General features: G+C 46.2%; 1 protein-coding gene across 3 annotated transcripts; it reads right to left on the reverse strand.

Moving 5' to 3' along the window:
- Positions 1 to 1,217: 1,217 nt before the first annotated feature.
- On the reverse strand, positions 1,218 to 24,897 carry LOC131329419 (ubiquitin-fold modifier 1). 3 transcript variants are annotated; one of them, XM_058362519.1, is made up of 4 exons: positions 24,665 to 24,897; positions 24,433 to 24,530; positions 21,173 to 21,205; positions 1,218 to 1,635 (listed from the first exon to the last, which is right to left on the reverse strand). In XM_058362519.1, the coding sequence occupies exons 1-4, from the start codon at positions 24,736 to 24,738 to the stop codon at positions 1,568 to 1,570; spliced, it is 273 nt and encodes a 90-aa protein (XP_058218502.1). In that variant the 5' UTR covers positions 24,739 to 24,897; the 3' UTR covers positions 1,218 to 1,567. The 3 variants fall into 3 exon arrangements, with proteins under 3 accessions (XP_058218502.1, XP_058218503.1, XP_058218504.1); XM_058362521.1 differs by lacking the exon at positions 1,218 to 1,635 and adding an exon at positions 2,168 to 2,356 and having other exon boundaries at positions 24,665 to 24,834; XM_058362520.1 differs by lacking the exon at positions 21,173 to 21,205 and having other exon boundaries at positions 24,665 to 24,834.
- Between the last annotated feature and the right edge of the window lie 1,306 nt (positions 24,898 to 26,203).

Consider the following 26,203-nt stretch of genomic DNA (forward strand, 5'->3'; position numbering starts at 1 on the left):
AATCACTCTTTGAGACCCTACTTGTTTAGTTTTCAGTGATGGGTTAACCCCTACTAATTTCCTTAGCGATATGATTGCATTTACATAGCCAAAAAAAAATAAAAATAAAAGGATTCAAATGCTAAAGGCTATATATTTCCCCAACACAGATTTTCTTCATGCCAAGCAGGGCATGGGCTCCTCCTATCTTCAAGGCAGAGAACTCCTGTTTAAGGCGTAGGTGGCAGGATAAAAATAGGACAGAAATCAACATCTGGGATCACGGTTGGGTACCATCTTCTCTTAATTCTTACCTTCAAAACCTAAACTGTACGATTGTGAAGCCTCAATTGTTGCTGATTTCTTCAATTCACCCTCAATGACCTGGAAAAACACAGCTTCTTCGAGCCAATCTTTCTGGGCGAGAAGTGGCTTCTACCTATGAAATGCCTCGTGCGAACATGTCCCAAGAAGGACAAGCTCATTTTGCACTCTCCAATCTAAGGAAGTACTCAGTTAGCAGTGGTTACAATACCGCGTGAAAAACAACTTTGAAGGCTAAATCCGCCCCATCTTATTTCTTTCAACCTCAACCTTCGTTGTGGAAATCCATTAGGAGTTTAAAAACACCCCCTAAGATGCAACTCTTTTTGGTGGAGGGCATGCCAAAATTGTTTTGCCACCAAAGAAAACCTCTTGAAGAGGAACTGTGCCCTATCTACTCGAAAGAGAATGAATCCGTTGAACACGTCCTCTTCATGTGTAAATGGACAAAGCCAGTGTGGCATAACTCCAACCTATATATCATCCTTCATAACCCCAGAAGCCTCTTCCTTCACTCTCATTAGATAGTTTTGTAACTAGATGCCGGGTTTTGATAAGCATGTTAAGAGCAAATTGGCCCTTGATATATAGATGTATCTGGAAAAATCAAATCAATCGGAAACCAAATAACATCTAGTCAGAGCACACTTAAATTGAAAAAATTGGGTTTTTCAAGGTTTAATCTAGTGTGCCCAACCTCATTTTGCTTCTATAAATGTTCTCCGATTAGATATTATTCGGTTTTCAATTGATTTGATTTTTGCACGGGTGTTGAACTCGACAAGCTTTACAATATATTATTCGGTTTTCAATTGATTTGATTTTTGCACGGGTGTTGAACTCGACAAGCTTTACAATATGAACGACTTCGATCAACGAAATTAATGCGAAATGGGGACACAACTGACCAAACGGCAGAAAAACCATTTTCATTCAAGAGTGCTTCAATAAAATTATTTAGGACGATCTAGCCAATCATTTGATAATAAGTTGTTTTACAACTTATTTAATCACATAATTTAAACAATTTTCTAACTTATGAAAGGCTGCACCAATCATATTTGTAACTTATTTCAAAATTTTAAGTAAATAATCCAAAAATCTAACTTATAAGTGATAACAAATGGGACCTATGGAGTGCAAGACTTTTACAGCCATAGCTTATTGGGAGGTGAGATACATAAGAAAAAGGTTCGATTTGGATGCAAATAAGTTTGATCTCTTCATCCCGGTAATGAAGCGGGAAATTAAGCGGGTACCTATATCACGAAGCACCAACCCTATCACGAGGAATCAGGCGCAACTCCGAACCATGTTTGAGGAAGACATTGCCTGAAAAAACAAAAAACAAATTTCATACAAACAAAAGTAATTTACATTGTAAACAATGGACAAACAATATTATTGCACTCTCTTTTAAATTATCAAAGTAACATTATCAACTTCTTCTAGGAGAATCAGCAAATAATTGAAATATATATATATATACACACAGTCCGGATCAAGTTCACACCCTTATATATATATATATACAGTCCGGATCAAGTCCACAACCTTACGGTCTGCACCCGTCCGCACCTCCCATTTCCCGATTGAATTTCGATGATCCGAGCCGCTCAATGTGTTCAGAACGTGATTTTAAGAGTATCCGTGAGAAATCAGCAAAAAAAAAGACCTGGAAGGGCTTGATCTGAGCCGTTTTTTTCTGAAGCGTTCAAAAAAAAACTGCTCAAATCAAGCCCTTCCTGGTCATTTTTTTCCTGATTTCATGAGGGTACCTTTAAAATCACATTCTGATCACATTGAGCAGCTCGGATCATCGAAATTCAATTGGGAAAAATACAAGTGATAAGTGCGCCTTGTGACTTGCAAAAAATACAAGTGATAAGTGCGCCTCATCATTTGCATGTTTGAATGAACAAAAAATGCAGGCAGTAGCACAAGTAGAATAAATCGATGGATTCCAAAACAAAGAACACAAGCCACGTTTGAAAATATTCACAATGTGCATTATCGGATCCTCAAGTATGCCCCCATTGTCTGGTGGTTCTTGCTTGAAAATTGAAGGGGAAACGAAAAGCGGCCACAAAAAGGAAATAATGAAAAGCTAAAGATATCCAAAGCAAGATTAATTAATGTTCAAATTTTTACTCAACTCCTCTAAATCGAAAACTGAAACCCAATGGACATACAATCTTGTAATAATCATTGGTATGTTTTTTACAAATAAATTCATTAGAAAGAATTGATTAACAGTTCTTATGCTCAACCAAGCACTATGAAATGCAAAACTACCTTTTCACAATCGAAGAGCTGAAAACAGTCAATAAACACCCCAGTAACTACACAGCCCATGTCAGACAGGCGAAATACCAAGTTGCAGTCAACTTTGTAACTTAAAACATAGAAACTGATAGACTGCAAGATATAAGTATAAAGGCTGACAAATACAAGACAAACAGTGACACAGGCACAGCACACCTGATAAATTAAGAAGTACAATAAAGGACATGGGAAGAAAACAATTAGTCTTATACCAAAAAAAATTTATACGTGGGAAGCTAGAACAAAATTCTCGGTGGTTTACATAACATCTGTATTACCATTAGCATAACATCGAAGATAAAGCTCAATACAAAATAGAAAGCACACACTGGAAGGATGTCTCATTTCTCACTGGTTATACCGCTATGTTCGAACAATATTCATTTCCTAACTCCCATTATTTCAACCAAATCCTGCCCCTTTCTTTGCTGAGAATGCTTGACTTGCTTCTACCATGTATCTACTAGACATGCATTGGCCGTGTCCAACACATTTTGTAGTGTCGAGTTCGTAAGGTTTGCATATCATCAACCAACATGTATTCTCATCATTTCTGCACGTGCTTGTAACCCTAAGAATAGTTTCAGCATTCAGACGTCTTTACAATCAGAAGTATAAATTTCATAATTTCAAAACTAGGCCTACAGGTTGTGGGTATATGATATATCTTGCAACCGGATACACCTTTTCCAAGAACTCTGCCGGTGACCATCTCCTGGAGGAGCAAGGCCTCCTCCACAGGATTCACCTCCAGGAGGAGCATGCGTCCTCCACAAGATTTACTTCCAGGAGGAGGCATGCTTCCTCCACAAGATTCACCTCCAGGAGGAGCATGCTTCCTCCACAAAGTTCACCTCCAGGAGGAGGCATGCTTCCTCCACAAAGTTCACCTCCCGGAGGAGCATGCCTCCTCCACAAGTTTCACCCCCCGGAGGAGCATGCTTCCTCCACAAAGTTCACCTCTAGGAGGAGGCATGCTTCCTCCACAAAGTTCACCTCCAGGAGGAGGCATGCTTCCTCCACAAGTTTCACCTCCAGGAGGAGCATGCTTCCTCCACAAAGTTCACCTCCAGGAGGAGGCATGCTTCCTCCACAAGTTTCACCTCCCGGAGGAGCAAGCTTCCTCCACAAGATTCACCTCCAGGAGGAGGCATGCTTCCTCCACAATGATCACCTCCGGGAGGAGCAAAGCTTCCTCCACAAACTGCGCCTCCGGAGGAGCAAGGCTTTCTCCAAAAATTCTCCACCCGCGGAGGGGTGAGGTCACCTCCGGGCACCTCACCTCCTATTCGACACTTCAAAGACTCCACGAACTCTTAAAGGCGACTCTATACACCATCCTAGGCCGAGAGCAGGGCCTAGGTACCCCGTTTGGGACCTACGGAGGAATGTGACTTGGAGGCTAGAGCAAGGGGTTTGTCAAGGAGGACGAGCTTGCCTCCGGCAAGCTCTAACTTGACCGGTCCTAGAGAGAGAGGGGGCATTGACCGCCATCTGACACCTCGGAAGAAGTATCATACCTACCGCCTGGCACCTCGGAGCTCGTATCATACCTCGCCTGACTCGGCAGATGATACGGGTCTCCATGTATCACCGAAATAGCCTCTGTCGGCTCCTTGGTTACAAGCCCCAAGGCCTGACTTGGGACTAAGAGAGGAAAAGAGGTCAACCTCCACTCTGTCCACCAATGAGGAGGAGCCCTACACCTGGCTCTCCCTCATCTCCAAGGTTCATATAAAAGACAAGCATTCAATACCGATCAACAAGGATTCAAAGGCATTCAATACGCACCGACTCTCCACTGCCATCCCTCTCTCTCTCTAAGTCCGCCCCGAGCTCTCTCCTCCTCCACCTCCGGTGGTTCCCGAGCACCGTCGTAGCAACCGCCATATACCCGGAGGGCGACCTCAGGTACTCTTCCCACTCCTACCTCCCACATTATACTCTGCTGGGGAAGAGTGGTGCTTGCTACAATGCCTCCCAAAAAGCCAACAGGAGCTCCCGGATTGAGTGGTATTGAGGGCTTGGAGGCTACCTCCGAACCCGTCATAGAAGAAATGCAACCCATTCCTCAAACCGCTATCGTCGAACAGTTGCGTTCGGTGACCGAAACCCTTGCCACGATGCAACAAAACCAAAACCTCTTGATGGAGACCGTACTCGCCCTGCAGAAGAAAAGCACCACCCCTCCTCCGCCTCAGGCGGACACGGAGGGAACTCATCCGACTGGCTCTCAAACTGAGACTCGCGACAACCAAATTGGTGAGGGAGCACAAAACCTCCAATCCAAAGAGACGCTTACTCTTCCTCCGGAGATTAGCTCCCAAAAGCCCCCCTCCACGGGCGTGGGTTCAGCCGCCGCAGTCCAGAACACGGCAAACACAACCCCCGTCACTCTCGAGCAAGTGCGAGCACTCATCCAATCCGAAAAGAAATCCATCACCTTTGCTTCCGACGCAGACCTATGCCCTCCGTACCCCATGGCGGTCGCAAGCATGCCATATCCAGAGGGATACACGGTCCCTAAGTTCATCCGTTTCGACGGAAGGAAGGGGAACGCCAAGGAGCACGTCATCCGTTTTGTGGACAGCCTCGGCGTCCACAGCGGTGACCGTAACTTAAGGCTACGAGAGTTCTCCAAATCCTTGACGGACAAGGCATACTCATGGTATGCCAATCTCGCTCCTAGCTCGGTCCTCTCTTGGGAGGACATGGTAAAAAAGTTCTATTCCAAGTTCTTTTACGTGGAGGATCGCCTCACAACCCTCCAACTGATGAAGGTGACTCAAAGGCCCTCCGAGGACTTGAATGCTTACGTCCGCCGCTTCTGCGAGCTATCGGTGGATGTTCAGGAACCGATATCGGAAGATCGCTTGGCCAAGATTTGTGTGGACGGAATGCAGCCAACCTTCAAGCCTCATTTGGTCACTCACCATTTCCCAGATTTCTCCGCATTGTATGAGGCGGCCCGGAACTTGAACGAAACAGTGGAACCCCCACTTCCTCCACCTCGCTACCAACATTCTCCTCGCGGAAGGCATCCGGGTTCCAGACAAACGGCTTACGCGGCCTTTGGCCCACCTCCTAATCGAAGTCGGGGGTATCCGGCGAAACGCCCGAAGAACAATGAGCCTCCACCTCTGCCGGTAACAGCAGCGGAGGCCCAAGCATTCTTGGATGCTTGGGTACAAGACGGCAAGGTAGCACTTCCAGAAGCCAGGAAGGAACCTACTCGGAGAGATATGGAACATCCGGACTATTGCATTTATCATAGGATGGTCCGCCATCCTACCAAAGACTGTTGGGGCCTCCGAACTTTGTTCGAAAAATTTATGGTTGAAGAAGCCGTGGAGCTCACGGCGACCAAAGATGTCCTCCGGAACCCCCTCCCAAATCACAAAGATAATGGGAAGGCTGTCATGATGGTGACTATCTCCCACCATGAAGAGAATGAAGAACCCGCCACGTGTGAAATAGCTAACACAGAAGGGCCGGAGTGCCCAAATTTTGAGGAAAGGCGGGCCTCCTCCCTCCAAAACTCTACGAAATTTAAATGGTTATTTGATCAGTTTGGCTTCTCCCAGGCAACAAGATTCGAGGCGACCAAGGCCATACTTCACGTGGCTGAGGAGCACGGAGAGCAATGCATGGGCCTATCCGGCTCTGTGAGGAAGATTCTCCGTGACAATCATCTTCCCATCACTTTCACGAAGGCCGACCGACAACTCCCTTTCCCCCACAACAGGCCCTTGTATGTTCCGATCACCATAAATGGGATGGAGTTTCAAAGAGGTTTTCTAGATGGCGGAGCCTCGCTCAACATCCTTCCTTACTCCGTTTTCAAGGCGGCAGGCATCCCATCCGGCCATTTAGTCAACCAACCCATCACAATTTCCGGATTCGGAAACCATAGCCAGCAATCCATGGGATTTGTCCAAGTGGACCTCATCGTGGGGCCGATACGATCTGCCACTAAGTTCCACGTGATCGACTCCGAGAAGACTTACCAAGCCCTCCTCGGTAGGACTTGGATGCACCGATATGCAGCGGTCCCCTCCACATACCACCAATGCATGAAGGGAATATACAAGAATGGTCTGGTCACCATTGTCGGTTCTCAAAAGCCTTTCAAACCGGAAGAGTCTCACATGGCGGATGCCATATTCTATGACGACCCAAATGAGGAAGAGCCCCCCGCTCCTCCGAGGGGCATCCCGATCCCCAAATGGGATGAGATCTCGAAGGAAGGATCTCCATCCACAAACAACCCCAACGAGAAAAAGAGGGCTAGAGATGTTATCTTGGCCAAGGCCCGAGCACCCGCGGAGGACAACGCCGCCCCCAAAGTGGTGAAGTACATGAGGCCGGACGGTAAGGAGGTCTATCGCTTGTGAAGGTGCGGGGAGCTAGCTTCCTCGCCTGGGGAAGCTGGCTCCCAAGCGGAATGTCATGAAGTCCGCGATGATGAAGGGGACCTCGTGGAACACCTCACTCAATGTTGCTCCTTATCTAGTCTCATGCAAAATCAACCGAACAAGCTAAAGAAGAACAAGAAGAAGAGAGAACCTCCCACAATTCAAAAGTTGACAACACCAGATGAGGGCCGGGAAGAACAACCCCCCAGCCCTCCAAGAAGTCAAGGTCGCTCTAGAATGCTTACAAGATGGGCCTCGGCCTCAGAAGCAAGAGTTAGAGGAAGTGAACTTGGCCCCGGAGGGCATGCCTCCAAAACCAATTTTTCTAGCCAAAGATCTTCCTGGAGAGAAAAAGAAGGCTTTCATTGCACTCATCCGTGAGTACATTGAGGTTTTTGCATGGAACTATGAAGAAATGCCAGGATTGGACCCCGGAGTCACCACACATAAACTCAATGTGGTGCCTTTGGCTCGTCCGGTGAAGCAAGGCGTTCGGTTTTACAAGCCTGACGTGGAGTTAAAGATCAAGGATGAAGTAGTCAAACTCCTCAAAGCCGGATTCATCAGGCCCATCCAACACCCCTCCTGGCTCTCCAGCATCATCCCGGTGCTGAAGAAGAATGGGCAACTCCGTGTTTGCGTGGATTTTAGAGACCTGAACAAATCTTGCCCGAAGGATGAATTCCCTCTTCCTAGCATCGACAAGCTTGTGGACTCGACCTCCGGGCACCACATGTTCTCATTCATGGATGGGTTTAGTGGATACAACCAAATCAGGATGGCCCCCGACGATGCACCTAAGACCTCCTTCCGGACTCCTAATGGCAACTTTTTCTAAACTTTTTCTACACTGTTATGCCATTCGGCTTGAAGAATGCAGGAGCCACATATCAGCGGGCGATGACCGCCATCTTCCATGATATGTTCCACGACATACTCGAGTTCTATATAGATGATCTGGTGGTCAAATCCAAAGGACAAGAGACCCGTCTGGAGGACCTCCGAAGGGTATTTGAGAGATGCAAAAAGTATCGGCTACGGATGAACCCGCTGAAATGCGCATTCGGGGTCACAGCCGGCAAGTTCCTTGGCTGCATTGTCCACCGCCATGGGGTTGATCCCGACCCCGCCAAAGTCATTGCCATCCGAGAAATGCCTCGGCCCACCAATGTGGACGAACTCCGAACATTCTTGGGGCGCACATCTTTTTTACGGAGGTTTATCCCCGCTATGGCTGAGATCACCCAACCGTTCAGCAATCTGATTAAGAAGGATGCCAAATTTGTCTGGACGGAGGAACACAACAAGGCATTTGAGGCTATTAAAACAGCATTAGTCTCTCCACTCACAATGACTCCTCCTCAACAAGGAAAGCCCCTCCTCCTGTACATCACCTCCACTCCCCGCTCCGTTGGGGCCCTCCTAGCTCAAGAGGTGGATGGAACTGAAAGACCAGTTTACTACATAAGCAGAGTTATACAAGGGGCGGAATCGCGATACTTGCCAATAGAACGCCACTGCCTCGCTCTTGTGTTCGCCGCACAGAAGCTCCGCCACTATCTCCTTTCATACCCTCTCCACCTCCTCACAAAATGTGATCCAATCAGGTACCTCCTCAATCGCCCTGCTCTGGCTGGTAGGCCGGCCCGATGGCTGCTTTCTTTGGCGGAATATGAGATCATTTGTAAAGCCCCTCGGGCAGTTAAAAGCCAAGCTCTGGCCGATCTTTTGGCTCATTTTCCAAGTGGCCAATACGAACCCCCATCTGAAGATTTGCCAGGAGATGAGTTCCAAGCAGCCCAAGTGGAGGTTGGAGAGTGGAGCCTCAGTTTTGATGGATCATCCACGACTAAAGGCGGAGGTGCTGGAATAGTTCTAACGGCCCCTAGTGGAGGAAAGATCAACCTCTCCTACAAACTCGATTTTCATTGCTCCAACAACGAAGCCGAGTATGAAGCGCTCATCCTTGGCCTCATGGCCGCCCTGAATTGCGGCATAACCCTCCTATGCATAAAAGGGGACTCCAAACTAGTCATCCGGCAAACGAACGGCGAATATGCAATTAGAGAACCTCCACTTGCTTCTTACAGGACCATTGTACAAAGATTAACAAGCAAATTCGACGCCCTCCGCCTGGAACATGCCCCCCAGAGAATCGTCATCCCGACGCTCTCGCGACCCTCGCCTCCAAGGTGGAAGTTTCAGGGATGCCAACCAAAATCGAAATTCTCAAGAGAAGCGTGCCTTGCTCCGTAGCCGAGATCTTCCCCGAAGAAGAAGTTGAAGATTGGAGAACCCCCATCTCCAACGAACTAAAGAGTACTTCCGCCGCCATAACCCTCAGCAATTTGAAACATTTCACCATTTATCAAGGAGTTCTATACTATAGGGGCTCCGGAGGGTTGCTAGCGCGTTGCATTGGGGAGGAAGAAGCCAAGGTCAAAATCCAGGAAGTTCATGAGCGATCATGCGAAACCGGAGATGTAAGCCTCTACAGACGACTCCAACGCCAAGGGTATTATTGGCCCACCATGGCGACAGACGCGGCGGCGCTGCAGAGTAAATGTCCCAAATGTAGAGAAATTCCGTCCAAGGCGGAATGCAATTTCATCGGAGTATACAGTGATTGGAGGAAACCCTACATTGATTTTCTGACCGATGGCACCTTACCTCCTGATCGAGTTGACATGGCAATAGTCAAGAAACGAGCTCCAAAGTTCTTTGTTCACAACGAAGAACTCTTTCGAAGAAGTTTCGAAGGAAAACCTCTGAAGTGCTTAGCAGGTCCTGAAACTTCAAAAGCATTAGAAGTCGCGCATGAGACCGAGCACCAGGGAGGAGCCAAGCTATTCCAACACTTACTCCATGTAGGCTATTATTGGCCCACCATGGAAGAGGATGCTAAAAACCATGTCAAAAGGTGTAAGGCGTGCCAGGTTCACGGCAATATGATTCATGCCCCCGCCGTTGACCTTAGAGCCATTGGAACCCCATGGCCATTCCATACTTGGGGCATGGACTTGATCGGTCCAATCAACCCTCCCTCCAGAGGAAACATTTGGATACTCACCGCCACAGAGCTCTATACAAAATGGGTGGAAGCCATCCCTCTCAAAAGGGCAACCGGACCAGCCGTCTCCAATTTCATTCGAGAGCACATCATATGCCGATTCGGAATTCCCAAAGTCATCCTCTCCGACAATGGCACACCCTTTGTCAACCGCCAAGTCGGGCAGCTCCTATTCTCCTATGACGTCACTCACCACAAGTCCACGGCCTATTATCCTAAAGGAAACGGGCAAGCGGAGGCGACCAACAAGACTCTCCTCAAAATATTGAGCCGAACGTTAGAGGATCACCAAAAGAATTGGGCATATGCCTTGCCCATGGCTCTCTGGGCTTATCGAACCTCCAAAAGAAGACCCACCCAGATGACCCCTTTCTCCTTGGTTTATGGGGCCGAGGCAGTCCTCCCCCTAGAAATTGCAATACCATCGGCACGGGTGGCGCTACGAAGCGAGGTCCTCCATGACGCAAGACCAAGCGAGTTGGAAGCACCGGACGAACGAAGGGATCGGGCGCAAGCTAACCTTCGCGTCTATCAGCGGAGGATAGCCCGAGCCTATGATGCCTTGGTTAGACCGCGACAATTCGCGGAGGGAGACTTGGTCTTGAAGGCAGCGCCTCATGTCATGAAAGGGAAGTCAGCCTCCAAATTTGCCGCAAAGTGGGAAGGACCGTTCGTGGTGAAAGAAGCAAACGAGAATGGATACTACCGACTCTCGGAGCTGAACTCTAACGTCCTCCTCGCACCCATCAACGCAAAGTGGTTGAAAGCATACCACCCTTAGCATATGCTCCTCCTTTATTATGCAAGCTTTTATTTGGTGTAATCAAAGAAGTTCAAAATTCTTAAGAGCTCTGTTTCATGATTGTCCTACGAGTTAATCATGTGATGGAACTCCACGAGAAGGTGAACACTATGTATTGTACCTCCTTGTTAGGAGCTTTATCAAATTATGAGTTCAATCCCCCATGTCTCAAGTCTTTCTCCATACTTACGTATTGTACCTCCTCGTTAGGAGCCTTATCGATATGAGTTCATTCTTCCACATTTTAAGGCTTCCTCCATGATTGTTTGTTGCTATAGAAAGACTAGAAGAAAGGGAATCATCCCTACCTAAAGTTCGGCAAGCTTGATTAGACGGATAAATGATAAGTCATGCCTACGGAGTGACAACTCTACAATAAATGTTACGATTCATCCTTCGGACCACCAAGCACAAGGAAGTCCTGCGTTTATAGGCCTGGCCCGGATTCCCTCATTTCCTAAATTAGTCCTACGCTTGTAGGCCTGGCCCAGATTCCCCCTACTTCCCGAATTCACTCGCCCCTCTTTCGTGAAAATCCATTTCCTAGTCCTGACTTTCCTATGATTCGGGATGACGCATCCACATCCATATTTCACCTCAAGCCATGAGACGTCAAGTCTCCAAGATTCTCCAAATGCTTTTAAAAAGGACCGGAACTCACACCATAGCAAATACAAAAAAAACATCCCTCAGGTCCTCCTCTCTTCCATTTACCTCAACCATGGCTCCTCAATCACCAATCACAAGGTACCTCCACACTCCGACACCGTCCCGAGCGGGACCTAATTCTCCGGTGTGGAGCTACATCCCGCGGATGAGGCGCCTCCCAGCCACGGGGGACACGCAATTCCTCCTACTAAGGGAGGGAATCGAATCTCCACCAGATTGGTTTATAAAAGGAGGTGTACCGCAACATCTGGTGGAGGAATACAACCACATGGCATCGTCTGGTCAAGCCTCCCTCACTAAGGAACTCATTCAAGCATGGGATTCACTCCCATTGCGCCATCTCCAATTTCACCGGTCACCAAACGACCTCCCGACGCACACTCACCAACTCCGAAAAGATTCAGAATTAATCCTCCCATCTAAAGTGCACCACGCCGAGGTTCTTTCAGCTCACGGCTTTGATCAACTGAGAATCACAGCCGAACAATTGATAATGTACGGCCAACCATCGTACCGTCTCTCCGTCACAACTTTTGTCACCCCCGATCAATCCCAAGACCTCGGACCAGCCTTCATTCCCACGGCGGAAGAACACCCAATATTCAGCAGCGACACACCAAGACCCTCCACCTGTCGCTCAGTAACAATTCTATGGTGGAATTGCGAAGGAGCCACCCGCATGAGTTTCTACAAGTACTTTCTTGACACCGTCACACTGCACCAACCAGATTTGGTGGTGGTTTCCAACACATGGATCGGCGGGCATCTCGCCAAGCAGATGAGCTCAACTATTGGATTCGCCAATTCCGCCATCGTGGATCCCCTTACCCCCTACTCATTGGGAAGGATATGGATACTGTGGACTAACGAGCTCCACTGCACTATCTTAGGCACCTACCACAATGAGATCACCGCGCTGATAGACGCGCCGTCCATGTAATAACATTACCGGAAGATCGAATCCTCCTTATAACTTGCCGGCAAACTACCCTTTCCCCACATAAAGAGGATGGGGACTTAGCCTTTCTGTTTAGGCTCTCTCCACCGCAATCGCCGCCGTGCATAATTTCATTCCATGTTTGATTATCGTACTCTAAAAAAAAAAAAAAAGACTCCATACATGATTTGCCACGGCAAATATAACGCCACGTATCGCCTCACTCGATCGCCCAATGAGATATTGTCTATCAATATTCTCAGCCGCCGCGCTATGGGAATCGCAAGTCTAGCCTAATCGGGGGGTTGTTGATCCACCCTTTCGGCGCTTGGCCAACCTGCCTAGCACGGGTTGACTGCCAAAGCACCGCCGGACTCCATATAAGAATCGCCGTGGAAAATATAACGCCACATATCGCCCATTGAGATAGTTTACTAATATCATCCGCCACCACGATGCGGGAGTCGCAAGCCTAGCCTAATCGGGGGTTTGGCGACCGTCCCATCCTCCATCCTGGGCTTGGCCAACCTGCGTGCTTAGCACTAGTTGACAGCCGAAGCACCATAGGATCGTCTCCATCCACGAATCGCCATTGAAATCACAATGACATCGAGCGTCGCCTTATTTTTAATCACCAATAAAGATATGGCCCGAGATCATACAATCCCCCCCCAACTGCACGCCTCGATGCTCTCATTCCGCCAAATTAACAAAAAAAAAAAGGGGCAAAGATCGGGAAGACACGCCTCCCTCCCTAGAAAAATCTGGACGATATACCCCAATGGGGAAGCACACCTCCCTCCTAGGGAAATCTGGAAGACACGCCCCTTGCCTAAAAGCGACGCCCTCTCACACGCCCAAGCAGTCACGCAACTCCGCTGAAAGAAAAAAAAAAAAAGAGAATCTTTTATACAGTTCGGCGAAACGACAACCAAAAGCAAAACGGTATATATAAACAAGAGATTGCAAGACGAGGGTATTCCATGCATTCATTACCAAAAGTCCATTACAAACGAGAAGTGAAAGCACAAAAAGAAAGGCAAACTCCCAAAGGATTCTTCCTCCAAATTTTCCGTTACCAAAGGTTCATTACATATGAAGATCATTACTATCATTACTAATGTTTATAGAACATGATAGTTCAAGACATTACAAAAAGGAAATGAGCATCAACAAAACAAGAGTGAACCACCTGGCGCCCAATCCGTCTTCACCGCCGCAACCCTTGACCGGCGTGACTAGACATATCGAAGTCTCCTGAGAGGGCACTCTCGCGCTCGGCTACTTCACCCTCAAGTTTTTTCTTCCTCTTCCTCAACCGCGCCGCCGTTACTTCCACCTCCTCCAATTCCTTACTTACTTTCTCCAACCGATCCCGCCAAGCCGGGAGCTCAAGAAGAAAGGCCATTTGATCTATCCTCTTACGGAGCCAATCCACCTCCAATTGATAACCTCCCAACGCAGCCAAACCATCGTAAACAGATATAAACTCCTCAGGCGTAGCTTTTGGCAAACTGACATCCTCCAATAATTCCACAAACGATGCCAAGGAAATTAACGCCAACCTCCTAGCAAAGGTACTCACGTTGCCAAGCCGAACAAAAGTACTGGGCCACTGAAAAAAGATGTCAGACAGCAAAGGTCGATGCTCCTCCCGAGCCTCGGCAAACAACACACTAGGCTGCAACGTCACCTTCTCCTTCGTCTCCAAAGTCACAATGACACTTCCATCAGGATAGCGCGCTATCATAAAGGCACCCTCTTTCCACCAACGACGACTACTGCGCATTTCGGTCTCATTCGCCCCCTCCGGCAAGCTCGATGGCGCTAAGTCTTGCGCAATTGACTCGCCACCACCACCCTCCTCCACATGGTCGAATCCCACCTGGTCCTCCACTAAACCGGCCTCTTCCTCACCCTCCTCCTCAACCCTTCGGTCACCATCACAATCACCCTCTTCACTCTCTTCTTCCTCCATTTCCTCCTCTCCCTCTTCGCTCGGCACCACACCCGACGAACGCATGTGACGGAGTGATTTACCCTTCCATGGATGAGACCCCCCCATAGCCGATCCCCCCTCATCCCCCCAGATATCATTCATAACTCCATGCACCGCCACATTTTGATCGAAAGTGCCTATCGCCTCCAAAGAATCGGAAGGCACCTCCAAACCTCCTCCGGCCGCCATTGTTGAAACCTCCACTTGTGGTGTTTTTCTCACCTCTTCCACAACATCGGGTTGAAGCACTCTCCCGGAAGACACTCCCTCATCCCCCCAGATGTCGTCCATACCTCCGTATGCCGCCACATGTTGATCTAAGGTACTTATCACCTCCACGGAAGTAGAAGGCACCTCTGAACCTCCTCCGGTCTCCGTTTCCAGAATCCCCACTCGTGGCGTTCTTATCACCTCCTCCACAACACCAGGTTGAACCGCTTCAGAGCTCTCCTTGTTTCCCTCCGTAATCTAAAAAAAGGGAGAGAGAAAAGCGTCATTACACCAACAACTTAACAAGAATAGAGAAAATTAAAGACATGCAAAGGTGACAAACCCCAACCTTCTTTCGCTTGCTGGGCTTGGCCACCTCCATAGCATCTTTTACAGGCCTTTTTGAAGTATGCTTGCCACTCAATCGTACTCCCTCCGCCCGTCCCTCTCCAGCCCCGTCACTCACGGATACACTGCTTCCCACATTCTTCTCCACAATACCATATATAGTTTCCAGATGTTCTTTCACCCTCCCCAATACCTCCTCATTAACATATGGCGAACGGGCACCAAACGAGGCAAGGACCGGATCCTTCACCTTCGGAAGACACAACTCACCATCTTGGCTCACTACATCCTCCACTCCCAAGGACACGGGAACTCCTTTCACATATTCCAAGAAGCGTACCAGGTTATCCCTCCAATACTCCCCATAGAGTTTCGTACATCCTCCCATCCTTTTAGCCCCAGGCAACGTGATTGTATTCATTGACCTAAGCTCTGCCGGGAAAGCCGATTTCAAGAACCTCTTCCACCCATCTCCCACACCCCCCGACGGCAGAAATGGTTTCGGCACCCCCTGATCAAACCCGAATTGGCGTGCAACCCTCATCGGATCATACATCACAGAACTATACTTCCCATTCACAAAACATGGTAACTCCCCCCTCATCATACAACTCATCCTAAAAAGCTCCGCCGTGGATGCATCATCCTTATTCGCAAAGGCCACCACATCCTCCTCCGAGTACACGTTAAAAGGAAATACCCCCTTCGGCATGTTCACATACGGTCGAGCAACAAACTCTCCCTTAACATCAAGAACATCGGCAATACTACCCCGCACATCCCGGATGCCACTTCCTGACCATCGCGCCGACCGGCATACATTTCGGCACGGTTCCCCCTTCCCTCCACTACCACCCGCCCCAAAATCGTTCGGTTTAGGTGCAACTTTGGGAAACCGCTCAAACAAGAACATATGAAGAAAGTTGGTGGCCACATAAATCGGCAAGTCATACCTCCCGCAAGAGCGTCGCGCCGCATCTTGAAGCATGTCTAATCTTTTGAACAAAGTCCCCAAAAACAACGGGGCCAACGGTACGGATTCCCCGGAAGCAAGGATCGCCGCAAGTTCAAACAATGTCGTATCAACACCATCCTTCGGAGGACCAGGAAAAATGTACCAAGTTAGCCAATAGGCTAAGAACGCTGCCAAGTGAGCCGATTCTTTCAATCCCGGCCCGTCCGTCACTACATGAGCTTCCTCCCCGGCCTTCGACGCACCCAAATCCTTATACCAATATCGTGCCCATTCAGTAAAGGTATTCTTCACTCCATTGTGGCCCTTCTCCCGGCGAACGGATCTCCGAAGTGCATCGACCATATCTTGTTGTGCAGGAGAAAGCCTCCCGGCGGACGGGTCAACTTTTCCTAACATGGGCAACCTCAATAGACAGCCCACATCCTCCAAAGTGGGTCCGGTCTCACCCCAAGCTACCGGAAGAGTATGAGAATTGGCACTCCATCGGGACACCACAACATCCATCCACTTCCGCTCCCGCAGAACAACCAATCGCAAACTGTTCACCACGGCACGATGGACATCGGCTTTTCGCAATAACTCCACAAAATCGGCATTCCCCAAAATATCATCCGCCCAAGTAAATGCAGTCGGAGGAACAACATAATTCCTGTAAGCAGACAAGCAGTGTGGAAATTCACCACGCTCAACCTGGAACCTCAGTACTGACTTGGGAGAAATAAAACAACCTTCCTCCACCGAAACCTCCTTGTACCCTAACAACGACTTGTCAACCACTTTCCCAATCTCCGCATCCGCCTCTACTAAGTGCCACAATTTATCACCGCCGCCAAGATAGGGTGCCCGAATAGAATTCCGGATTAGGCAAGGAAGGAGGTGGCTTGTCTTTCTCCGTTTTAAGAGATTTATTGGATTTCAAAGCCGCGGAAGAAGCACGTTCCCGCCGTGGTTCTACCACGGTACCGGCACGGCTAGTGACAAGAAGTTTGGGCCGCACCGTCATTTCTTTCAACCACAATGTGTCCGAACCCTAGCACCTATCAGACAATTACCAAACAAGACAATCAAGATTCAATTTTGCGAGGGAAGGGCGCCGCATGCATCCCTTTTGCACCCTTGGCAAAAACAAAAAAGCTTCACTTTTTTTTGCAAGGGGAGGGAGCCGAATGCATCCCCCTTGCACCCTTGGTCCACAACAAAGATTCATCAAGGAGGAAGCGCCGTGGCACTCCGCTTACTCCCTTGGCAAAATTACAACTTTGAAATGAACTAAAAGAGGTTACCTCGAAGAACCCCGTGAAATCCACCGCACGAATCGCCCCCACAAGCTCGAGTTGCCTCCGCGAGATCCACCACACTTCCTCCTTCGGCACACACCTTCCTGCCGAAACCTCCTCTTGCCGAAACACCCACCCGCCAAAATCTCCTCCTGCTAAAACCCCACCCCGCCGAAACCCCTCCCGCCGAGCCCCCCCTTCCCGCCGACACACCCACCTCCCGCCGACACCCAGTTCCCACCGACCCCCCCTCCCGCCGGGACCTCTACCCGCCGAAACCCTTCCGCCCTCCTTCGGCCTGAAACCCTCTCATCCACCCCTCGGCCGACCCCCCGCCCCTCTCCTCTCGGTTTCTCCCTCTCCCTCTCCCTTTTCGGTTTCTCCCTCTTCCTCCTCTCCCTCTCGATTTCCCCCTCTCCCCTTCGGTTTCTCCCTCTCCCTCTCCCCTCTCGGTTTCCCCCTCTTCCTCCTCTCCCTCTCGATTTCCCCTTCTCCCCCTCGGTTTCTCCTTCTTTTTCTCGTCCCTCACCGAAAGCAAAACAAAAAAAGGAAAAGGGGAAGAGTTGTTATGAAAATATAGGAGAGGAAAGTAAAGTAATAAGGGGGAAGAGATGTTAAAAGAAAAAAAAAAAAACGCCGGATGGGTGGAGGTTGGCTTTAAGTCTTGAGTGAATTCGCGGAGGATCACGCCACCCTCCTAAACTTACTTTTCCTTTCCGGAGTTGTAGGATCCGGATATTACTTCCTCCCTATATAAAGAACCCACTTACTTCCTCCAAGAATATCAAAATTGCACCAAGTTCAGGAAGTTTACTTTCTCTCTCTAAAAAAAAAAAACCACCAAGGCTCTTTTAACCTCTCTTTTGGGATGAAAGTAAAAAAATGAGAAGGTAAAATGAATTTATACTACTCCTCCTTGCAAACTGAAGAATCACACCATTTTTGGAACGCAAGGACGTCCTTTCATACTCCTAACTCTGATCAGATGTGAATCCTTTCATTAAAAGATGCTGCGAGGATCCGGTGGATATACAGTACAAGGGGACATTATTGCCCGCACACACTCACCTCGCAACATGAGTACATGCGCGCAAGGGGACATTAACGCGGGCATACGATACACATCACATCCGGATGAGCATCCTAAAAAAAAAAAATCTTCCGGCAAGTCATCCTACGAGGAACGAGGTTCCCTCCGCGATTCAATTATGCCCGCACACACCCACCTCGTGACGTGAGTATATGCGCGCAAGGGGACATTAATGTGGGTATATGATATATCTTGCAACCGGATACACCTTTTCCAAGAACTCTGCCGGTGACCATCTCCTGGAGGAGCAAGGCCTCCTCCACAGGATTCACCTCCAGGAGGAGCATGCCTCATCCACAAGATTTACCTCCAGGAGGAGGCGTGCTTCCTCCACAAGCTTCACCTCCAGGAGGAGCATGCTTCCTCCACAAAGTTCACCTCCAGGAGGAGGCATGCTTCCTCCACAAAGTTCACCTCTCGGAGGAGCATGCCTCCTCCACAAGTTTCACCTCCCGGAGGAGCATGCTTCCTCCACAAAGTTCACCTCCCGGAGGAGGCATGCTTCCTCCACAAAGTTCACCTCCAGGAGGAGGCATGCTTCCTCCACAAGTTTCACCTCCAGGAGGAGCATGCTTCCTCCACAAAGTTCACCTCCAGAAGGAGGCATGCTTCCTCCACAAAGTTCACCTCCAGGAGGAGGCATGCTTCCTCCACAAGTTCACCTCCAGGAGGAGGCATGCTTCCTCCACAATGATCACCTCCGGGAGGAGCAAAGTTTCCTCCACAAACTGCGCCTCCGGAGGAGCAAGGCTTTCTCCAAGAATTCTCCACCCGCGGAGGGGTGAGGTCACCTCCGGGCACCTCACCTCCTATTCGACACTTCAAAGACTCCACGAACTCTTAAAGGCGACTCTATACACCATCCTAGGCCGGGAGCAGGGCCTAGGTACCCCGTTCGGGACCTACGGAGGAATGTGGCTTGGAGGCTAGAGCAAGGGGTTTGTCAAGGATGACGAGCTTGCCTCCGGCAAGCTCTAACTTGACCGGTCCTAGAGAGAGAGGGGGCATTGACCGCCATCTGACACCTCGGAAGAAGTATCATACCTACCACCTGGCACCTCGGAGCTCGTATCATACCTCGCCTGACTCGGCAGATGATACGGGTCTCCATGTATCACCGAAATAGCCTCTGTCGGCTCCTTGGTTACAAGCCCCAAGGCCTGACTTGGGACTAAGAGAGGAAAAGAGGTCAACCTCCACTCTGTCCACCAATGGGGAGGAGCCCTACACCTGGCTCTCCCTCATCTCCAAGGTTCATATAAAAGACAAGCATTCAATACCGATCAACAAGGATTCAAAGGCATTCAATACGCACCTACTCTCCACTGCCATCCCTCTCTCTCTCTAAGTCCGCCCCGAGCTCTCTCCTCCTCCACCTCCACCTCCGGTGGTTCCCGAGCACCGTCGTAGCAACCGCCATATACCCGGAGGGCGACCTCAGGTACTCTTCCCACTCCTACCTCCCACACAGGTATGCTCAACTGATGTTGGAGCATTGGCCTTCAGTCTATAAAAGAACATGGAAAAGATGGTGAACATAATACTTGAAGGGTCTCTAACAATTCCATAAGAAAAAAGTTTGATGCACCAAATAAAGTTTTCCAATGCACATCAACCGTTTCTCATTTATACATTGTTGAGGCTTTGCTTTTCATGTGATGGTGTCCAGTGTTCATGTCTATGCTCACTTAGAACCTATCAAAAGTATCCTCGAGTCTTTATCACCTTTGCGCTAAACCAAATTTTAGAGACTGCTAATCTGACTTGTCTTATGGCTATGGAGACCTATAATCCCCGACTTATGAATTGAAGAATCCATCGGTATGCCGTCATATTGAATCACAACTAGTGGTATTTTAAGCAATTAGTAGCGTTTCAATATTTTTTTTCACAATAAATACTACAGCATATCACTGTTCTTGTACATTTCCTAAGAGTTGAAACTCCCCATAGTTTCCAACTCTAGATGATTAAGACATGAGAGTCAATTTCCCTAAAAGTAAAGCTCTATTGATTTGGTGGCCACTGACTCGCATAATTTTCAATAGGTTTCAGGGCTTTGCAATTCTCACTTAGTGCCCTACACCTGCTTAACAAGAAGACCCAAGTCATTTCCTCTCATTCAACCTTCAAAAAGTGACTATAAACTTCTTGCTCCAATTGTCCAAAGTAACATCCTGCACCCACACTTTTGATCCAATGCATTCCAACACTCTAAGAAGATTTCAACTGAGTGCAATCACCAAATCCTAATTTGGTTTAGAGAGACAACGCATTTTAGAACAGATTCTCGTCCCTTCTACACAAGATTTCAACCTTTTTACCTTGTTTCCTGAAGCAAAGCAAAGCAAGTCTCAGACAGTACAGAAATCATGTTTCCGCTAGTATAACTGGATTCCCACAATATTCCACAACGATTGGTAATTATATTGGAACATGTAAATCACCAATTTATGTTAAGTTGGTAACCTATATGGGTAACAAAATCCTACCAAGAGCATTTAACTTGGGAAGATTATGTAACATGCAAGTATTGATACGTAAAAACACATCCAAACTAGGGATATTCAACAGTATCCATGTTTTCTTACAAGAAAAATAGTATATGTTATCAATGGTGATACAAATGAAGAATTGCACACACAAAGATATATAGCAGACCTTTTGGGCAGTTGCATATCTAAGCAAAAGTAACAGAAAATTCAAAACAGGAAACTGGACATAACCAAAATGGGGTAAAAGCTGGCATACCGGCACTTTGCTGAGGATTAATCCCAACTCCATCTGCATAAATGAAAATAATGCTTAAAATGACTTATAGTAGGAGGAATAAGAGGCACATTGGAACAACTATTCAAGCATGCGGAACCTGTTAAAGTGAAAAGTCTCTTAAGATGCTTTCAAAAACAGATTAGTCACTAAAGGTGATTAATAAGATCACCAGGCAAATCTTGCAACTAACGAATGTATATGTATGCTCATAGACCTTTTAAAATGGACATTCTTTACGTGACAAGCAAAAGCAAACAAAAAAGGGGCTAACAGAGAGGGATGAAGGCCATATGACGGTTGCCTATACATTGCAGGGAATGCAACTTCCTAATTCTCTGACCAAGATTACCTGGAACATGGATCAGTCAGTACAAAGGAACAGAAAGGGGACGTGGTTCAGTACATGTGCGAAATTGCGGTCCCATACGGATGCACTTCTATATTTTATAATAAAAAAGTCAAAATTTACTTCTTGCAAGTGATAAACATCTTATTTTTCAAATAATACACAAACAACACCTTTATCAGAGCATTTCCACAAATTATTTTACGCTTTGTCTTGTAAAGCTCCTCTCAATCTTGACTCTTATTGAAATAAATAGAAAAAACTTTGGGCTAATTTCAACATCTTGAAAAGCATTGAACCATGTTTCAGAACCTGTGTTCCAATACATAAATTGCTAGTGTATTAGCACTATCTGGTGACATAGTTTTTCACATCTGCGAAGCATGCTAGAGCATACTAAGAACATTCTCCTATCCAAAATGGTCTACTAATTTTCCAAAACAAAACGTAAGCAAACATATATTGAAGCAGACTGACGAAATTCCAAGGTAAATAACTAATATTTGGATGTTTGGCACATCTGCTAATTCCAAATGAGAAGCGTCAAGAATTAGTGAGGGCTCAAATGTCAATACATTGACCACAATGGCGAGGAGTTGGGGATGTCTCACATTTATTGTACACGAGAGATGACATTTCACGTGTCCAATGCTAAAGTTACTAACAAATTAAGCATTCTTACTTGAAGTTTCTTTTGACAATTTTTCTCACAAATAGTTGCAGAGAGACCTTGATTCTGGGTGAACAAACACACGAGCAAAGGAAAAAATAGATGGTCCATTGTATAAATTTGTTGAGTTCTATTAGATAATCCAATTACAAAAAGTAGGCATGGCATTATAGTAGATACAGGGAGTCCACTCTTAGCATGAGTCAAATACACCACTTGCTATAATTAAGTTCTCCAAAGTACAAATGATAGTCAAACATCAAGAAATAACTAGCCTAATCTTGCTAAGTATTAAAAACAACGAACACTTATATGAGATTGCTTGAATGGAAAGGCATAGGATAGAGTTATACACTCCCTGAATGCATAATTCCAAAGCACGTACAAGCAGCTTTTCCTTCTTTTTCAGGAAAAGTGCGTATGGGGCTTCCTTTGACATATCTCTCATTCACATGTAGTCTCCGTCTCAATTTATAAATCGACTACGTACCAAGCTTAAGTCCTATGGCAGAAATCTCAAGCGGTGTGCAGAATGAAAACACCAATGGTCTACCCGTTGGATTCAATCCTGAGATCTCATATAGAGAAGTCCTATTTCCTGACCACTTAGCAAGCCCAAGTGCTTTCAATAACCACTAACCTAATAACAAGTTTGGGGGTCCCCTTCTAGCTCACATAAAATTAGCAATTTGGATCTATTCGAATTACTCTTTTCATAGTCATTGAAATTGCAAGCAATTGCCAAAGATCCAAAATAAATAGCCAATCTGGAAAAAAAAATTGATAAGTAAATATTTATATAAGTAAGGCATTAAGGGAATGCTGCCCGTATACATAAAAGGCCGTAGACAAAAAAAATTGAGTATAATAAAAAAAATAATAAATTATTACATCTGATTCATTCAAATCAAGCATTTGATTATTTCAATTATAAGACAAAAGTCCTTAAAAACCTGTAGGAAATCCATTCTAGCTCCAATAAAATGAGTAAATGAGTCATCTTTTAATTTTAGGGCTACCAGTGCATGAGGCTCCTCCTAAGGCTCCTACTACTATAGGTTTGGAGAAGGACCAGAAGGTTTGGATGTACACAGCCTTATCCCCTCAAGCGGAGAGGCTATTTTCTTTCACATTCTGATTAATCTAATTTAACTCCCTGGACTTGTAAAGGGCTGCCATAGTTGTGAAATACAATAGAATGATCTGGATGCACAGACAAATCCGACAAATTATAATGAAATTATCATTGGAAAGGCTGTAAAACATTTTGCAGCAGAGAAGTATTTCACAATCCTTTCTAACATGCAACACAAAACAGTAAATGCATGGAAGACATTGGTGATAACTAATGCCCGTATAGGCTCCATTTTGGATAGTTGTGAATTTGAAACGAAGGGGATTCATATTCAATTCAAGACAAATATAAGAGGTCTAACTATAGGTGATCTGTGAAATTGTAGTGGAAGATGGCGATTCGAGGTAAAGAGAGAAATTTGGTTGGGATTCTGATAGTAACTACGACCGTGTTAACATGGAGATTCAGGAGACCCCGAGCTATCAGTCAGGATGCCTCGGCTGCATACATCTCTGCCACCTTCCACTTAACAACTATCGTAATGATAAACGACTCATCTCGCCATCCTGCACTGAGAACTCGCCTGCGAAGTGAATCTGGAGAAAGGAAGGGCTGATGTGTGTCGAACCCCTTTGCCGGGATGGGAAGAGAAGGACTAAGTACTTTTTTTCTCTGGCAACTCAATTACAAACTACCTCCGTTCCAAAAAGATTGCCTAGTCTGCAAAACGAGAACTTAAAAATAATGCACTTTTGTGTAATAAAATTCAACTTTTCCCACCTAATTTCGGATATCAATGAGTTCTTTTAATCTATCAAATAAAATTTGAATATTTCTCGACATAAGTATATTTTTTTTAAGTCCTTGTTTTGCGGACAGTACAGACAAATATATATATATATATAAATATATATATTTTTGGGGGGGGGGGTGGAAGAGTAATTAGTATATCAAATCCACAACAACAAAGCTTCTCAAATTCGTTGTTGAAACCACTGGGAAGCGATGTGATACTATATAAATTTGAGCTACTCTAATCTAATTAGATAACGGAGTCAAATCCCAACATTTGAAATCCACGTTTGTCTATCAAAACGGAGCAGGGTAAAAATAACATTGTGGTTTTGAGGGGGAAAGTGAAGGAATACCGTTGGTGATGATAGCGCTGGTCTGGGGAGGAACCTTGAACTCTTCGGCTGCGAATTTGAGAACAGCAGTGAACGGGGCAGCTTCAGGCACGCTAAACCTGAACGAGAACAACACGAATCGAGTCACCGTAAGTTAAAAGTCGATTTGTTAAAAGAGATGAAAACCAATCATTTATTTATTTATTTATCAAATTTATTTATGGAGGTCTAGGTTATGGGGAATTGTACGGACACTTTGAAAGGAAGCTTGGAATCCGAGGTGAGTGTGACCTTGAATGACACCTTCCCACCACCAGCGCTCGTCATCTTCTCCCCAAGTATTCGAGGGCCGGCCGGCCTTCTTATCCTGCGATACGGAATTACGGACAGATATCAGTGGGGGTGGGGGATGAATGGTAAGAGCTTCAATCGTCCATAAGTATTAGGAATGATTTTGGCACTCTACCATTGTTGGAGCGCCAAGAGTCTTTTTTTGGCACCAAAATCTCAATACTTTAACTACTCATTCCGTCCTATTTTTATTGTTTATTTTCGTTTTTTCGTGCCGTTTTTTTAACGCATATATTTTTTCAATATGAATCTCAAAAAATATACAATATGGATCTTATTTGATAGTTATCGATTAGATCTATAATACAAAGTTTTCAAAATAATGAAAAACATAATAGATTGAGAGATATAAACGTTGAAAAAACAGCACGAAAAATGAAAATTGACAATAAAAATGGAACGGAGGGAGTATAATTGTAGGCAAGTAGAGTGGAGTGCAGTTGGCCTCCTTTACATACTCTTATGCATATGTGCAGGGTTCGATATCCTTTAGCGCCATCCCCTCCTCCAAATCCCCTAGAATAGTATTAGCGAATGAAAAAAAAAATTCTATACTTGTAGAGTAGCAAATACATATAAGAGCATCTCCACAAAAATTTGAGTAAAAGCATCATTTGATATGAAGCAATTCAATGGGCAAATGCAAATCTAGGCATAAATTTGAGTAAAGATTTTATTAATGGCATAGTTGTAAATTTGAGGGAGAGAAAATAGCCTTCAAAATTAGAGTAAAACTCAAATTTGGTATGAGTTTGATTGTTTGAGTAAGGAGTGGAGTGGTGTTTTGGGTGATTTTTACACAAATTTGAGTAAGGGTGGAGATGCTTTAACCCTTTGCTACATAAAATCCGCACCCTCGTAACGATTTGCTAAATATAACCCAAAAAATACTCATGAGCTTCCCTTTTTGCCCTTCTCTACCAAAAAACTAAGAGAATTGATTTTATCACTCCCTTTTTGTTAATGTCACTTTTCTTCTCTCACAAAATAAATCATCTAATAAAGATACAAAAGGGGTGTGACATTAACAAAAAATAGGAGTAGCAAAATCACTCCCCAAAAATAAATTCTCTCCAAAAATTGGAACTGGCCTTCCCTTCCTATTCTCCCTCTTTTTCTCCCTCCTCCTACTGTCACCACCACCGAGCTCCATCACCATTCACCCCTACCATCGAGCTCCTTCACCCACTCTCGTCACTCCTTCCCTCTCCTCTCCACCACTCATTCCCGTCACTCATCGTCGGTAACACCACCAACACTAGCATTCAAGTCTGTCCTGACAATGTCAGATTTATATATCCGAAAGTTGGACATATTTTTGAATTTAAAACCCCGGCAAAAATTATAACTTGAAAGAGTTCAGAGCAAAGCAGGCTGTGGATGAAGAAAGACAACAAAAAGAGTATAAAATTACCTTAGTTCCCTTCCCTGTCGAATTAGC

Source organism: Rhododendron vialii, chromosome 6a (genome assembly GCF_030253575.1).
Source record: "Rhododendron vialii isolate Sample 1 chromosome 6a, ASM3025357v1".
In the NCBI taxonomy this organism is placed as follows: domain Eukaryota; kingdom Viridiplantae; phylum Streptophyta; class Magnoliopsida; order Ericales; family Ericaceae; genus Rhododendron; species Rhododendron vialii.

Excerpts from the sequence above, each read along its gene's own strand:
- LOC131329419 (XM_058362519.1), bottom strand. The coding sequence starts at position 24,738 with ATGACGAGCGCTGGTGGTGGGAAGGTGTCATTCAAGGTCACACTCACC. Across the intron at positions 24,531-24,664 it reads TCCAAGCTTCCTTTCAAAGT|GTTTAGCGTGCCTGAAGCTG; the intron begins GTCCGTACAATT and ends GTTCTCGTTCAG. Across the intron at positions 21,206-24,432 it reads CAGCGCTATCATCACCAACG|ATGGAGTTGGGATTAATCCT; the intron begins GTATTCCTTCAC and ends TCATTTATGCAG.